Source organism: Odontesthes bonariensis, chromosome 19, assembly GCF_027942865.1.
Source record: "Odontesthes bonariensis isolate fOdoBon6 chromosome 19, fOdoBon6.hap1, whole genome shotgun sequence".
Taxonomy (NCBI): domain Eukaryota; kingdom Metazoa; phylum Chordata; class Actinopteri; order Atheriniformes; family Atherinopsidae; genus Odontesthes; species Odontesthes bonariensis.
The window spans coordinates 25,524,823-25,542,896 of NC_134524.1; the positions used below are offsets into that span (position 1 = coordinate 25,524,823).

General features: G+C 41.8%; 1 protein-coding gene across 8 annotated transcripts in view; it reads right to left on the minus strand.

Annotated features, from left to right (window-relative positions):
* sorcs2 (sortilin-related VPS10 domain containing receptor 2) overlaps positions 1-18,074 on the minus strand; it is a 342,203-nt gene that overhangs the window by 36,501 nt on the left and 287,628 nt on the right. For all 8 annotated transcript variants that reach the window (XM_075451686.1, XM_075451687.1, XM_075451685.1 and 5 more), the window contains exons 8-10: positions 14,078-14,167; positions 3,552-3,731; positions 804-950 (exon numbers count right to left, since the gene is read on the minus strand). In XM_075451686.1, coding sequence (XP_075307801.1) covers positions 804-950; positions 3,552-3,731; positions 14,078-14,167 — 417 coding nt within the window. The remainder of the gene's footprint in view (positions 1-803; positions 951-3,551; positions 3,732-14,077; positions 14,168-18,074) is intronic.

Here is an 18,074-nt window from a genome sequence, read left to right on the forward strand (position 1 = left end):
TTGCTATGGAACCCAGAAAAGACCCAGCCTCGGAGAAGGAGCTAAAGTGGTTATAGGAACTGAGGGCCGTGGTCCTGAGTTCCTGTATGTCCGAATGCGGGGAAAAACGCCTAATGGCAAGCAGATGCCAAAATACCCAAAACATGAACTCTTTGGTACAACCAGCAACACCCAAAAACTTTGATAGTTCTTTCCCGCTTTTTTTCTTATTTTGAAAGTGTTTTTAAAAAAATGTAAAAATTAAAATTCTATATGAAATATTAAAGAAGCAGGTATTATCTTGACCTTCATGCCTTTTGAAAATCGGATCGACTTTTTTTCTCAGCTTAACGGCGGTATCATTCTGGACAGTGACCAACCTGTAGCTCAGTGATGAATGGACTTTGCAGCACAGAGATAATATGTTAATCAAAGTTACTTTCTGAGAACGGTCTAAGCCACAGTTAAATCAAGGCTCGGGCCAAAATGTTGCATTTGTAAACTCGACTTAACTGGAAATTTCTCAATCATCTGGCGAGCTGTTAAGTTTCTTCTCCTGATTGATAATCGCGTGTGAAGTATAAATGTCATCCATCTGTCTGTATATCATATACTCCTAACAAAGTGTCTCTGTAGAGCTTAATCCAAGTTTTTTTAAGACAATTAAACAATGCAGCACAAAGTCAAAGTAGCCTATAAGGATAGTTTAACAAATCTGGAGTAACCTGTAAGAGAATTTGTCACCATTTAGGTCACACACACTGTAGGCCCTATGTGAAAACAGCTTTTATAAAAAAAAAATCTAAATTTTATGGAGTGCATACCACTTTGCAGCTCACTGGTTTGCCGTTCATGTCAGTGGTAGGCGGGGCCAAGGGTTCCCAGTTGCGTCCTTTGTTATAAGTGATAAGTGTCGTCACTTTCCCATCGATCTTCTGATTGGCAAGGAAGACTCCTTTGACTCCACGTACCTGGGAAAAATTAAATACATTTACTGCACATTACCCAACCAAAAGGAATCTGAATTCTCATCAAAGGCAGCTTGAGCCGTGTCTGTTGAACAGAGACCAAGCGTGGCTCCAAGTGCTGGTCTCAAGGTAGATGCAAAGGCAGAGCTTTAAAGAAGACATATTCTGTCCTTTTTTTCTACAAGTTGACACGGTTTCCAGAGGCCTTCATGAAACGTCTGTGGCATGCTTTGGTCAGACGACAGGATTACGTGGCCACGGCTCTCTTCTCAGCCCCCCCGACTCTGCTCCAGTGTAACACACGCAACACTTTCCCAACAACATAGTTACGTGGAGTGAAGACATTAAAGCGTGTTCATGGTCTAAGAAAAGCCGAAGAAAGAAACCTTTGAAGATATATTTTTTTTTATGGTTTGCTCTCCATTCCCTTTTATCCTCAGTGAGCCCCTTGAAGTTGGTCTATTTGTCATTCAATTAATGTGGTGTTTGTGTTGAATATCTCACGTCCTTGCTTTAATCTAGTAACCGGATCTCGAAATCCTGTTCACAATCAGGAAATTTTGATTTGACTCATTGTAACCACACTTACATAACAGGATGTGCCCTTTAACCTGTGGTTGAAAACTGATAACCTTGTGCAAAGTGCGGTGTAATGTGGGCTAAAGAAAGTTACTGGAAGCTGAAAAGATATCTGAAGTATACAAATGTTACTTTTACTGAAATCAGTATGTGCTGCTTGGTTTTTGCAGCCGTTGTTAGATGTTGTTCGCTCCAGGCTCTGAGACGGAAGTCAAACAGCGAAATGCCGAAGAGAATGCAGGCAGCGCCAGGCAGCTTGTCCCTTCGCTATCTATTACCGAATGAACAAAGTGCTGATATTCAGAGTATGAAACAAGGCAATTGAATCACTCAAAGTAAAGAAGCCAGTTGTATTCTATCAGAGCCTCTGGGTCCTCATCTCTCCACATCTGTTAAGCAGTTTGTTTGTTTTTCCTGCCGTTTCTGCTCCCTCTGCCTCGGGTTTTTCTCAATCTATGCTGTTTGCCCGTCTCTCTCTATCCACAGCGTGCTCAGCAAGTACACTCTGAAGCGACGTAGAGAGAAAGGCCTTTACCTTAATGGCCTATTGCATATTCTGAGACAAAACAGTGACTCAAGCTGCATTTCCACCACAAGAAACCTTTTCCAGGAAGAAGAATCTTGAGGGGGTCCTTTCTTTGTTCCCTTCCATTTCAAAGTAGGAGTCAGGGGTTAAAACAGAGATCCAAGGGAGAAATAAAACAACCCTGGTTGCTAGTTAGTGCTTTTGAGATTATCCTGAACTCTCAGTATGGGGCTGACAGCACTGGCTGCATCCCTAGAATTTTATTTCCACCAAAATTAGATTCACACTTGACAAAATATCAACACGTTTACAGAATAATCAAATGTCTACGTGTGGATGGAGTGCATGAAACATGGTTGTGTACTTTATGGAATTGCAGGAAATAAAATATTTCTCGGAAGAGTGCATCTGCACATCTGTCCAAACTGCTGGTGGGTGTGTTTCTAATCAAAACAACATACCTCGCTCTGCAATGAGACCAGGAAGTGTACGGAGGCTCCTAAATCAAACAGCATGCGATGCAAAGGCTCTCTTCAAACTGCAGTGCAGAGTTGATGTAATGTCAAACGGGGAGCCGTTTGGCATTAAAAAAAAGGCCAGTAGCTCTGCACATGCGTCTTTATGCACACACTTTATACTTTGAGAGGACATTAAGTCTCGTTTTACTGCTGTTGAGATGTACTTATCACATGAATCACAGGATGTGGAATGCCTCGGCTGTGAAGTGAAGCCTGCTCGAACCCGAGCAGCTCTGATCACACAGCAATGCCGACACTCCTGAGAGGACTGTCGGAGAGAAGCGACACAATTCAGCAGACTTTGCCCTGATCTGCACCGTTACTAAGACTGCAGTGAAAATGCAATAGACCTCGGCTTGAAATAATCTTTTAGCTCCTTGAATAAAAGCCCTGGGCTGTTAAAGTTCTGAGCGCGGTTGGTTGAAATGCACCTTCAGACGCTGTAGCCGGAAACTATTCAGAGAAGAGTCTCTGATCCACTGCCCTGAAAGGAGTTTAGGCTGTTAAGCCATTTAAATGGGAAGCCTCCCCGATGCTCCTTGTGTATGAAAAACCAGTCGGAGGAGAATGAGGGACTTACCCAAAACCAGCTATAAATCCACATAAGTAAAAGCTTATGCCGTTTGCCTCGGTACAACATTGATGATTTTGTTATTTTTTTTCAGTCGTATTTATTGCTAATTATTATTATTAATAAAGAGCAGTGTCAGCACCCTCCTAACTATTAACTCTTATCCCTTTAAGCTTGATCCAGTCATCCTTTCCCACCGTTTTCTCACCGATCGGTTGTTTTTTGGAACCCCATTTGGATACGAGGAGTCACCAGCAGAGACAAAGCTGATGTTTTTTACCTTGTTTTGACTTGGCTTCATATGTAATACCAGCAGAAACTAATTAGACTAAATCTTCATTTGTTTTAAGAGTGTAAATGATAAAAAAAATGAACCTTTTTGCACACTGCACGCCTTCCTGTCAACTCACCTCCAGGATATCGATGAGAACACTCTCCTCTGGCTGCTTGGTGCTGCGCACGCTTTCCAGGACGATGGAGTAGTAGACACCTTGGGGGTCCGACTGGTACAGGTTGTATGTGTCGGTCTGGTACCACTCCTGTAGAGCAAGGAAGACCTGGTTCTCGTCCGTACTCACTATCTGCACATCCTAGAGGTAGAAATCGAGGACGAGAGCAAAGAAGAAGTTGGGGCGAAGAGTGAACGCTGAGGATTTTCAAAATGTGTTGTGCTGACAATACATAAACGGCAGAGGCGAGAAAGTGAAGAAACATAATGGATACAACCCAAATCCTCATAAAAGATCGTAAATGAAAATCTTGCTCATAAAAGAACATTGAAGAAATATGAAAAATTGAAAGTGGGACATTTTTTTTTTATTTCAAGATGAAAATAAATCTGTTCATCTTGAAACGGATGGCAGCAACACGTCTCAAAAAAAGTTGGAGCTGGCACAACAAAAGACTGAAAAAGCCTTTTAGGCTCATAACCTGTCCCAGCTGCCACATACACAGGGAAAACATGCGGCTCATCACAAAAAGGCCCCAGCTGGGATTTGAACCAGGAACCGTCTTGCTGCGAAGCAATGGTGCTAACCACCACATCACCATGCAGCCCGGAATAATGCTCCACGACTTAAAATTGGATAAACGGAATGTTCCATCCTCTACAGTACATATCATCTCTAAAATGTACCGAGAATCTGGGGACACCTCTGTGCATATAGGATGCAGCCGGATGGCACTGCATTAAAAACAGGCATGATTCTGTCATGGCAACCAATGCACAAACCCAGGAACACTTCCAGAAATCATTATCTGTGAACATGGGTTTAAAAGCCTGCATCTCTGATATTCCAGGGTGTGCATTAGTGTCTATGGAACTACCAATGTGCGCATCTGGAAAGGCACCGTCAATGCCAAAAGGTATATGCAGGTTTTAGAGCAACATATGCTCCTATCCAGACGTCTTTATCAAGGAAGGCCTTGCATATTTCAGCAAGACAATGCTAAACCACATACTGAATCTATTACAACAGCATGGTTTTGTATTAGAAGAGTCTGGCTGCTGGTCTGACCTGCCTGCAGTCCAGACTTTTCCGCCAATTGAAAATATTTGGCACATCATGAAACGAAGTACCACAAAGAAGACGCAGAGCTGTTGAGCAGCTACAGTCCTATAACAGGCAAGAATGGGGTAACATCTTCTCTCAAAGGTCCAGCAACCGGTCTCCTCATTTCCCAGAAGTGTAAGGATCGTACACAAATTAATAATAAAAAGGATTTAAAAAAAGAAAAAAAAAGGTCATGAGGAAAGGGGGAAAAAGACGCATTGTCAAAAATACTTAAGTCATTAAAAACAGGAGAAAAACAGCAAAAACAAGCAAAAAAGTCACTGAGTATTGCTGAGAGGAAGAGAGAAAAAAGGACAAGTCCAGAGAAGACAATAATGCAGTCAATGCAGCATTTGTAATTCACACAATTTTTGACAGTAACTCACCACAAGCAAAAGAACATAATCCGATAAATACAGAGCGACGGTCACAAGAAACACACTGGGGACGATGGGTAAGAGTGTCAGCCTTTGAAAAACCGGGTTTGACAGCTTAGAAAACTTGTTAAGTGTACTTGTCAAAGCCAGGGATGAAAATGGCTTCATCACTCATGAAAGAACACGGGAGCGACTCGGCACTTTCTCTGTGTTAGTGATTACATTAACATAACATTTGAAGACAGAGCTATCAGAGTGTGGAGGAAAGGGCCCGATCGGGTGTGCCTTATCGCTGACACTCTTCCATCTTGCTCTGGAAAATACACTCAGGCTCAATTAACCCAGGATTGCTTAAAGTTGTAGATCGAGCTTGATATTCATAAACACAGTGCTTCTGAGTTACTCAGCATACTTTGTGCCAATGCATGATGCAAAATGAGTGCTAGCAAAACAGACCAATTCATTTCACGTGATCTTTTTTTGTCAGCTCCCTGTAAAAAAAAAAAAAAAAAAACGCACCGACAACATTACTTTTCACGCCAGCTATCGCACTAACTGCCAACATTTTTGTGCTATAATCTTCATGTAGCCCACAGTTAATCAGTTTTGGAGGAAATGATTCATTGTGTTTTTTTTCCACCGGATACTCAAATATAATGTCAGTGTGCTCTGCACTCTTGTGGCATTTAAACAAGTGTGACATCCAAGACTGAAAATTTCAATTGCTTAAAAAATGTTGTACGTAACACGTTGAAACAGTTTTTTTTATATTATAATATTATATATTTATTATATATAATATTTATTATATATTATATATATTATATATTTATAATTATATATAATTGCAGGCACAAATGCTAAAAGAAGCTGAATAAATCCGTTCCCATTGACAATAGTCACATGGTTGCCTTCTGTACACTGGGAGTATGACCACTAACTGTAAGTCTGGGGACAAGTCTGTACGATTCGACAACATAAATGGACTGCGTTACGCTGTATCCTTCAGGCTATGGTGCACAGCAGGTTCTGATAATCACGGCTTTCTGAGATAGTGTGACTGGTTTGGTATTTTTGACAGGACTGTAGCTGAGAAGCAGCCAGCTGTCTTGCAGACAGGTAAAATTGATCCGTTACGTCTTTCTGTCTGCGAGTCATTGCTGTCGGTTTCGAATCGGCCATGTAAGATGTTACAGTTGGTAAACATGTCATTCTATAAAGATAAAATTGAGCTGTGCCCATACATGCAGCTTAGAGTGCAGCACACTTACTAAAAAATTAGCATGTGCATTCGGGTATTTTTGTTTCCCTAAATGCTGATCTTGGTGGATCTACATTTGCCTACATTTTGCCGATCAATTCACACAACCACTGCAGAATCATTTGAAGCGGGATTTAATGCCAATTAAATTCTTTCCCATTGCACTCAAAGGCAGCACTCACAGTGGAGATACTGTCCTTTTAGGATAACACATAGCCATGCAGTACTGACTATGAGGAAATAAATGTAACGTCACAGGAACAACAGCATCTTGTTTAACACAACTATTCCACTTAATTTCCTTCTCCTCAGAGAGGGGTTCTTCGACCCCTGTTCTCCATTAAAGCACAACACCAGAGCCTGAGTTTATGGCTGACGACTCGTCTCAGGAGGCAGTGTGGAGCTTGCGGAGGAGTCGCTGTTCAAAAAGTGTTCAAACTTCAGCTCTTTTTGACATTCAGTCAGTCCACCACCCACCACAGTGGCTAAAAACATAACCCTTAACTAAGGCGGGTTTGTGGAGGTGAGGAAGTAGACACATGCAGGCAACAGAGGCAGAGCACATGTAGATCCACCAAGTTGCAGTATCTGTGCAAATACATGCTTTATTTCCCTGGATTAAGATAAGTTAACCAAGTTAATTGAACCTGAAGCATAGTCATATGAGTTGAATGTGGACCATCAGCATTATGATGCATTGAGACATGTCGCACCTAAATAGGTATATGAGAAATGACCATGCAGTAATTCTAACACTTTGGAGCTTTTGTGTTAGCCTGGGAATTCCCATGCTGCTTTGCGCGCGATTTCATTCTCACTGCAAAGTCAGCCTGGAAACCACCGTCCTTATTTTTGCCAGAGTTTGGGAACCAATCACAGAACGGGGGGGGGGGGGCAGCAAGACGATGACGACGTCTATGCGCTACACCGAAGCTTGTAGAGTGTTAATCCAACATGGCAGCGGACACGTTACCGTTCGATGCAGCCTTAGAAAGTGTTTTAAGTAGCTTAGAGCGCAAGTTTACTTTTATTTTACTTTTTTTTTCTTCTTTTTCCTTGTCGAATTTCTGTCGTCATCTGGTATAAGTGATACAATTGGCTATGAATCATGTGCAAAGCAGCATGGGAAGAACCAGACGCCATTTGATAGACATTCGTAGCGCCCAATAAACGGCTCTAGGCATTCGTAAACCACGCCTCAAATGTGAGAAAATGCACACCTAGTTCCCAGACCACCATCTCTTCGAGATTGTGGACGCGTCAGCCAGGCTACTTTTGTGTAGAAACTGCAGTGTTTTGGACTATGGACCAAAGTAGCTATGACTTTGATTATGAGATCGGGTTGTATTGGAATATGCTGAAATCTCTCACCTAAAGGCATTTAGGAAAATGGCTGCTCTCAAAATAAGCTTTTTTTTTTTTTTTGTACATGTTAACTGATCAATCAATTTTGAATGTTACTCCAAGATGCCTGGGTTGGACTGTGTCTTCCGTAGGGAGTTTGAACCTTATTCATTTATTCAATCTTTTGAAATCAGTCAAAGGAGCACTCGTAACTTTGGGAGAGAGAAGGTACATTTGGTTGTCGTCTGCATAATTCTGATCGTCCAGTGTTAAAGTGAACAATATAGCGCCGCGCAGTTTGTGCCCACTGATACATGGTGAGGAATGATGATATAACAAGTCTATTTGCACATCTTTTCTTGCTCCACTCTCATTGCAAATGTCAAGGCAGTTGACCACCTTCCCTCAGGATGCCAAGTTGTCTCCAATTAGAATGGAATTTGCCCTCCTTGTTGTTGTGAAGTCCTTTTCAAGCAGAATTGGTGGGTTTCTTTCTATAATCTACTATGGTTTTGACAATATTTGTAAGTAGATTGAGATGATATGTTAGGATTTGGCGCTGTGTGAAAATGATTGTATTCAATAAAATGGAATGATTGTCACCTGTCCAAGGTGCAACCGTCGTCTCATCCAATGGTTTCTGGAATAGACTCCAGCCCCCCACAAAAATGAAATGGATTAGGCAGGTATAGAAAATGGATGGATGGATGGGTTAATCAATTATGCATATTTGATTAATCTTGACAGTTAATAATATTCTTACATTTTCTCAACTTATTGAACAAAACCTTCACAAAAACTATAACCATGTCTGGGTAGTTCTCATAACATATATCTTTATAACAGTGACTGCTGAGTTCTTCTCAAATTGATTGATTGATTTTTATTTATTTATTTGTTTATTTTGCCATTTATTCATTTATTATTATTTAGTTAGTAGTAGTATTATTATTGTTGTTTTATTGTTGTTAATTCAATCATTGTAAATATTTAAAAAAAATGTTGAGCTACTTGACGAATTTGAATTTACCCCATTGGGGGATAAATAAAGTATTTTTCTATTCTATTCTATTCTATTTTATTTCAAAACTATTTTGTAATAAAACTAGTGGCTTCAAAAAGAAAATCCTAAGCAATGACATGTTTTTGAAACAAGTACTCTGTGAAATATTACCAAAGACGTCATGCTAACATGAATAGTTGGAAGCAAGCTAACTGCTATCTCCGTGACTCTCTGCTTCACTCTCTAATCAGGCTTTTCTCAACCTCTAGAATGCCATCAGACTTCAACACAGACAAGTTCCTCAAGTCTTTCGCTGTATGCCAACCACAAGAAGAAGACTTAAAGTCCCGCTATAATGCTAGAGGCTCCCATAAAGCTACTCAAGTCTTGGTCATACAATGGTCAGAAAGTTTAATCCAATGTCTTGCTCATTTAAGTGAAAAAAAAAGGATCGCATGCCTGATTTCCCAGTAGTCAGTGATATAATTGTGATATAATAACTGATGGCAGAATTGATCCCTTATTGTATTGCACTCCAACAACTTCCATTAATCATATTAAAACTTTAATAATGGCCCCTGGACATACTGAAATGAGTAAAGATTTATTTGAGACAATCAGGCGCCACATTTTGGCATTCTGAAAGACTTCACGGGTTTCAGTCCCTATCCAACATTCTTAAACACACACGTATTATACCTAATAAAAGGTGAGATCAATCGTCTTCTGTTCAAAGCTATTATTTCAGACCATTAAAAAAAAAAAAGAAGAACTGTCTGGGCTCACGACCTGATTTGTGATTTTTTTTTGCTCCGATGTAGTAAAAAGGTCAGATTTTGAAACCCGGACACGTTCCAGCCTCGCACTCAGAGCCCAAAACTTAGAAAGACATACAGTGAGGTCACCTTAAGCTGATTACTGTCTGTGAGATGCCAATCCAGAATTCCCATACTGGTGATAGCATTTTCTGTGAATGCAGTCCTACTTGGAGCATCCTCATTATACTACAACCCTGCAGCCTTGAAAGGGACCTTCTTTACATTGTGACTAAATTCAGTATTTACCTTTTGAAGGAAGAGCAACTTTAATCACATTCAGAATCATTATTCAGCTTTTTATGGCTTCATCAAACCACCAATATAAAAAACATCATACCCTCTATAAGAGGGTATGCACGTGACGTCACGGTACCCGGACGTCGCTGCTGTTACGCCATGGAGGTATTATATTAACTGGGTAATGCACTGCAAAATGGCTGCCGTTGATTTCAATGGAGTTGCTCGCCTGGCGCATACGCCAAAAAAGTTTCTGACTTCCGGGTTTACTTCCGCGTTATGCGGCCCATAGAGCATGCGTACACACGTACACAGCTGTGACGTCACGCTGGGAAAACAGACTTTTCTGGGGCTTTTCTGGCTGTTACAAAACTTTTTTACAGATAAAATGTCCATGACTTAAAAATATAGAATACAAAGATTAGTAAATAACAGTGGTTATAGTTGGAGGCGTCCTGTGAACAGTTTTACGGGCATCTCTTTTACTATTGCGGTCTATGGGAAAAAAAAGCTTTTTGGGCCACTGGGGATTTTTTGTTGCAATACCAGGAGTGGCCACTGGGAAAAATCGGCGTGCCGGGGTGTGGGTTACGCTTACTGGGTGGCAAAAAAGACGAGTGGTAGAGCCGCCAAATGTTTAAATATTCAATTACATTCAATATTGAACATGGGGAAGAGCTGCTGTGCGATCGACTGTACAAACAGGTTTTCAAAGGGGTCAGAGCAAGGAAATGGTTAATGTACTTTCATGACATAGTGTTACTTGAACTATCTACGGCACGGATTAATAATGCCAGAACCTCCACTCTGGAGATGTGGTCGGGAGCGGCTGCACAGATAAAGGATAAACTTCTCAGGTTGTGAGCAGAAGAACACCACACACTACAACATACAATTGACACTTGATGATGCTTGAATGATCCAGGGGAGACCAGGGAGGGGGGTAGGGATGCTGCCAGGAGGATGGGGGGGGGGGGGGGGTTAGGTTTATGTTTATAAAAATTCTATTTATGTAACTGCATATTGCTACTGTAACGGCTCAATAAATGTTTTTTTAAAAAGTTGTTCACAAAGGGGTCAGAGCAGTATTTTCGGGCAAAATCATATCATTCAATGACCATGTATTGCCAGTGTTACTCCAGTAAAGCTCTTAATGTTAGCATCTTTCATTTGCTATATTCGTAACCCTCGCTAACTTAAGGTAACCGAAGTAACCAAAAGTAATACTTAAGTAAAAATAAAGATATCGTGTTAAAGTATTACTTTGTTAAGGGTGAAAGTCCCCAAAATAAATAGTCCTTTGGTAAAAGTCTCAAATATGTTGGCTATACTTTTCTTCTTTTATTTTTTCTACCTCAGTATCTTATTGTATTGTATTTTTATTGTATCCAAATACTGGACTGCTATGACAACCTCATTTCCCATGAATAAAGTAATCTATCTATCTATCTATCTATCTATCTTAATAGGAGCAGGAGCAGAGCAAAAGGGGAAATTATTACCTGTTATTTCACAGCCCTGCAAGCTGTATGCATATGTCCATGTGTGTATCTATGTGTGTGTGTGTGTGTGTGTGTGCGTGTGTGGTTAATCCATAACTCGGGTCAGGTCTCATAGGATGGAGCCAAACTGCTTTCTTTGATGGCCTCTGCATTTTTCATTCTCTGGCTTTTCAATTATTCACAGTGGAAAAACAGGCAAATACTCCATCTCTCACACACACACTTTCTCTTCATCTCCTCCTTTTCGGTATCTCTCTCCATACCTCTCTCCTCTCCGCGTCTCTCCCGACACACCACCCCATGTCGCCTGACCTAAAAGCTTTGCAAAGTGTGACCTATCTGCTCACCCAAGTAAGAGGACACATGTGGGGAGAGAAAAGACAAGAGATAGAGAGCAACTAGTGCACATTTAAACTAACATACACACACACACACACACACACGCACGCAGATTCTCATGCATGGACTGATTTATCTATCACCTTCTTACCACACTGAATCAAACAGACTCCATTCATGTCAGCTTGTTTGAAGTGTGTGCTTGTGTGTGAAATTCAATCCCTTTTGCGCCTTCTTTACGAATAACTGACTACAGTAACAGCAGCCACACAAGTGAGGCATATTAATTTAATGTAGGGGCCACGAGTCCAACAAGAGCATTTCTATTATGCCCTAAGTGTGCGTGTGGCTGACAAACTAAGTCCAGACTGTCAATTGCAGTGATCGTCTTCAAGGATCTCTTTTCTTATCTTGAAACTGAAAAATATGTGAGACATCTCCCCAGGCTCTGCATTCAATCAGCACGGTTCGATAGCACTAGTGTCGTCTTAAACGACACTAACCCCCCCCCGGTGCTGCTGACGCTGACAGCAAAGGTTCCTGTCCTGCCTTGTGTTGGAGAGGAGCTCATTTATCGTCTTTGCCCATGTCAGTGACATGAGACCCGAGTGGATCGATGCATGGTGGTGAATATTTCATGGGATGTATCATGTATCCGGCCTGTACCAAGATAAGTTTGAGTGAATGTACCACGCTAACAAATGCAGCACGTGTGGAGAGATTCATTTAAAGTTGAAGGTTTGACTCCCAGGGGTCAGTGGGCCACTTTCTCAGACTAAGTTAATGGGAAACGGATCTATTTTTTGGCAGTGGTGACTGTTTAAAGCTGCCGACTCAGCTTGTTACGAGCCACTGTCCAACTGTGATTCAGCAGGCTGTGCTAACATATTCTATTTACTTTACCTTGCAAAACACTCAGGGTCACTTTGGTCAGCAACATCAAAACCACATTACCAAAAATCATAAAGAGCATCCCTTAAATCTAAAGTAAAAATGACAATGACCGAAACTAGTTACAGCTGGATTATAATAGATGCAAATCAGAAACTGAATTCAGCTCACACTTGCCCTCTGTTGAGTATGACACAGAGACTTTTTTATTTGAGGGGAAACATGGAACAGTCATCAAGGACATAGGCCTCAAGTTGCCTCTGACAGTGACAGGTAGTAAGGTCAGCTGCTGTGGGGGCAGAAACACACCGTGGAGGTAAAAAAAATGAAGCTAAAGTCTGAATTTATGTTTATCAAGAGTGGGCATCTAGATTTTATGCCAAGAGATTATTTCTATGTTCAAAGGTACAGCACCGAGTGACACTTCTCAACTTAGTGTGCTCACACTGCCACGAACCTGCCATTATCGGAAAAACACATAACCTTGAACTTATCCCCTGGAATATTTTTACAAAGCGGTCAAAAAATCCCAAATCATCAACAAGAGTTTTCTACATGTTGTCAGTTGTGCTTGAAAAACAGAGCAAGGCTTTCCCTAATGGTGATTATCTTTAAATACTCGCTGACAGGTGGGTAGCATAAGCTCATATTCAATTCAGAGGTCCAATGTGTGGCCCTTCGATTTCTTTAACTACTTCAATGTGGCCCTCTGAAAAGAAATGTTGCACACGCCTTGTCTAAACTCTAGGTGCTTCTCAAAGTCAAGAATGCTTCCTTGTGGCCTTCCATTTATACAGCAGCACACAGCAACGGTCCGACCTTCAGCTACACCCACCAAAGCCATCTGCAGTCTATGGTGCGCACAAAGGCCTGTGGTTGATTTGAGAACATAAAGGATACACAGAGACATCCTTGAAATTTCAATGAATAGATGCACCAAGACTTTCAAAGGAATCTTTGGAAAATTTTACAATCAATGTGATATATCGTTGAGACATAACTGATAAAAGTGGGGTCTGAGATCTTGGAAAAACGATTCCTGCAAGCTATATTTTTGAAAATACACAACCTTGCCTCTCCCTTCAGCCCACCCTTCGGAACCACGGCTTCAAAACACATGAACGAGTCACGAGTCTGTGAACGCGCAGGGGGGAGGGGGGCTGACGGTTGATTGGCGTGTCAGAATCCAATAGAAGTAACTCTCATCATTACTTCCTCTTGCTACACCCTCTACAATGGACTAAAAGATTTCGGTTTTTTTTTCTCGTTATTTTAGTGAGTGCAATGGGGTTGTGAGGAGGTTTTCAGACAATATGATAAAAAATGCTCCAGAAAACCTCACAGACCCCACCTTTAAGTATCCATCCTTGACTTTGAGAAGCACTGTGTATTTCCACTGAGCTTCAGAAAGTTGTTGGTGAGGGCTGAAGGAGGAAACGTAAAGCTGGGTGTCATCAGCGTAGCAGTACGTGTGTCTTTCACAGTGAAAATACGTCCAAGGGAAAGAAAATGTGAGATGTACAATGATCTCTCATGAACACAGCAGGTACCGGGGGCCATTCCTGGACTGACATATGCACTGAAAGACGATTCAGCTTGGTTGTGCTTTACCTTTGGCAAGGCATACTTCGGAAACCTCATCTGGACAAATTCATTGCGCTGGTACGACACGTAGTGCTTGGTGCGATTCCCTGTGGTGACCTATGGAGTGAAAAACAAACAAAAAGAAAAGAGATATAATCTAGCAACACAAAGTACAGGGTTGGGCTGGAATTATACTGTTGTGCAATATACTTAATCCACTGTGTGCAGATTTCTGGAATCTTACTTTCTAAGACGAACAAAGATGTACTTAATATGCGTTAGGGCCATTGCAATGACAGAGGAAGGCAAAGCAGAGGAGGTGAGAGTTCATGAAAACACACAGAATAAAAAAACAGCTGAAAGTGGATAAGACAAAGCACTAACAGAGAGCCGAGAACAAGGGCTTAACGGCAAAGGAAGATACCCAACATCTGCCAATGAGCAGCTGACTACCTGTAGGGGTAGTCAGCATAGAGGAGCATTGAGGCAGAGGCACATAGTTTGCAGTCTGTGGCTGTGACTCACCCCTGTGCTGATGGGTAAAAGCAAAGAAACTCCCCCCACTTTGCACAGACATTGGTATTCACCTCACAAACAGGTAAAAGGCTGAATCATGCTGCCCTCCTGCTGAGAGTGCGCAACTGATCAGAACGCTCATGAGGCAATGTATCTAAAAGCACAAACCGCTCAGGCTACGATTTATCAGGCAGAAGCTTTGTGAGAAGCAGCAGTGCCGGTGACTGACAGCGATTTAAGCCGGAGCTGAACATATGAAATCCTGAGCGATGGGCTCAGGTGATGGCGCACCACTCTCTGAAACACACCGCCTGTCACCGTGCAGCTTTTTTTGGCAAGGTAGCAGCGCTCAAACTTTAGAGCTACTTTAGAAATCTGACTGAGACATTTGCTTTTGGCACTTTCATTTTGAGCTTGTGTTTTTTTCCCCTCATGTTCGAAGGAATCCGAGTCTGCGTCATCAGATCTGACTGAGCCGTGATTACAACCACGGCTTGGAACCGCAATCTGTAAAAAAATAATGCTGAACAGTGATGAAAAAGTTATGAAACAAGGACAGTGATTTATAAAAAACAAAACTTCTTGAGGGAAGAGCAACCTACTGAGTTTTTTTCAAAAGGAATCACTTCTAAAGAATGGCAAGCGAAGTGGGATGATGAGGATTATATGTGTGTGTGGTGGGGCGTGGCTCGAACACTGTGTTCTCAGCTCTGACTGTGCATAGTTCTGTACTGCCTTAGCAACAGATAAGCACCCCAGGGACCTGGCTACATCAAGGCAAGCATATCTGCATACAAAAGAGGGTTAACAGAAGCATGAAGATAGACGTTTTTGCTGTGTAAAGCATTTGAATTTGAGCTCAAACAATACGAGACAGAAAGTCATTTTAATGTTGAGTCTCTTGTTTTTATGGCTGAGAAAAAGCATTCACATCGGGATCTGGGCAGTTTGGATCCCTAGTCAATGCCTTGGGCTATTTATGAAGCACCCTGAGCCATTCCTGAGCAGTTTTTAGGCTTCACAAAATAAGAGCATCTAGGTCTACCCAGTTAGCCTGGCGACGCCATCCTACGTACTTCCACCCAAAGATTTTGGCTCCGCACATAGTCTGGCCAAATCACCCTACCTCGGTTCGCTCAGTGTTTTGCCAATCAGCAAACAGTTGCGAGTGGTGACGCAGAACTCACGCGCGGAGTCCATTGTAGTCCATGTAATTGTAGTTCAACCGCAGCGGAAATAAACATGGCGACGGAAGAACGCTAGAAGCTATCCATGAAGTTGTCCCAACTCTGGAGATCATTGCACAATTAAAACGAGAGCAAGAGAAATGCCTCGTCAATTTTGTTAGTGGCAAGGATGTCGTTGCTCTCCTTCCAACTGGCTTTGGGAAAAGTTTGATTTCTCAAATGGTACCGGTATAATGAAAGCGGATGTGGGAAGCGTGATTCGCGAGCTAGAGCCTCGCGAGAGTAAGCATGAACCTCGGCGCATAACCAATGTCATTTCTAAACATTATGATTGGTTAAGGGAACTCCGTTACTCCAATGAATTTAAGTTGCTGGGTAAGGTCCCGCCTTCCATGGAAACGGATTCCTCTTGGGTTTTCCCAGACTGTTTGACAGAGTCAACAGTCGGCTTTCGCCCAGGCTACTACCCAGTGCCCACTAGGAATAATACAGGTTGATTATGAAGCCCTTTGTTAGTTAAAAGTGACAAACAAGTCAAGGTGAAACATAATTCGCGAGAAAAATGTGTACGCAAGCTTCTCACAGAACTGGCTGTTGCATTGTGGGTGACATACATTCAGGCAGCTGTAGATATGCCCACAAAGATTTTGGCTCACTCCTCTTTCAGCTGGTTCTCACTCTGACGGCATCGCACTCTGCTGTTTTGTCCCCAACATCTTTCAGAGACATGCGAGGTGAAACACAAGATAAGAACGGTTTGTCAAGCTCGTCAATGATTTTCTCCAAACCCCAACGGACTAAGAGGTTTTCGTGCCTACGGCGAACTGAGGAATTGATTTACAGATGGTGGGGAAGAGCTGCAACAAAAGGCAACGTCTCTTTGTGCTGCTTCTAGTGAAGTGTGCGTGTGAGCGCTTTAACCAAACCAATCTCACAAATAGTTTGTTTTAAATAGGGCTGGGCAACAATTAAATTATTATTTTAAAGTATTTTTTGGGGATTTTTATGCCTTTAATGATAGGACAGTGTGAGAAAGACAGGAAGCAGGGGGAAGACACGCAGCAAAGGGCCGCTCGGTGCGGGAGTCGAACCGAGGCCCGCTGCATCGAGGACTGTAGCCTCTGTACATGGGGCGGCCGCTTAACCCACTACGCCACCGACCACCCCAATTAAATTTTTATTCTAAATCTAATTAGTCATATGATTTCCCTGATTATTCACGATTAATCGCATTTTTACGCAAAATCCAAAAATGTATTCAAAAGTAGTGTAAATCCTTTAGCATTTAGTTTTATTTTAAATGTGCTGCCATATGAGTGAAAGTGCCATAACATTTGTTGTGCAAACACACTTTTAACATCAGGATTTTTATGTAGTTTCTATGTAGAAGCCTCGCTCCACTGTCTGTTTCCTTGAATGACTTGCTGCTATCAGTTGTGTGTTTTGCCTTTAAGTGATATTTTAGACTGGAACTACTACGGTGAGAAGACAATTCAACTTGGCAGTGTTTACAGATGACTTTGGTTCTGTCGACTCCGCCGTCTGGAAGAAGTTTAAAATGAAAATGGCCGAGTAAAAGTTCCGTACCCTTCTCCATGTTTGGTGGATCCGCCAATTACTTTCTTTTCCAGTTCCACAGCAGACAGCAACAGACTTTTACAAAATAAAAGCCTGCGAGCAACAGACTTTTACAATAATAAAATAAATAATGAAATATGGGTGGTCCGTGGTGTATTGGGTTGTGCAGGTGCCCCATGTACAAGAGGCTATAGTCTTCGCTGCAGCTGGCCCCGGTTCGAGTCCCGCATCAGACGGCCCTGTGCTTCGTGTTGTTCCCCCTCTCTCTGCCCCCTGCTTTCTGTCTCTCTGAACTTTCATATCCATTAAAGGCACAAAAGCCCCAAAAAATAATAATAAAAAAAACCTGCGTTAATGCACGATAAAATATGTATCGCGTTAAACAATTAACAAGTTAACGCGATAATAACGAGTTAACTCGCCCAGCCCTAGTTTTAAATAAAAACATTCAAAACATGCTTCTCACTGAGTGTCTGTTCTTTGTCCGCATATTTGTCCCTGTATTTGATATCAGTTATTAATACTGTCAGTTGGAAATACTGGAAGGAAAATCCACAAGAAGAATGGTCCTCTCTGTTGTTGCCGAACATCATTTGATTTATTCTCACAAACACTCATGCATGGATAAGCAATATTTGCACATATTCATGCACACAAATAGAGACACACACACCCCGAAAAAGGTATGACTAATTTATCCCACTGTAGGGACTCTGCTCTGCCCTGCCAGCTCATGTTTATTC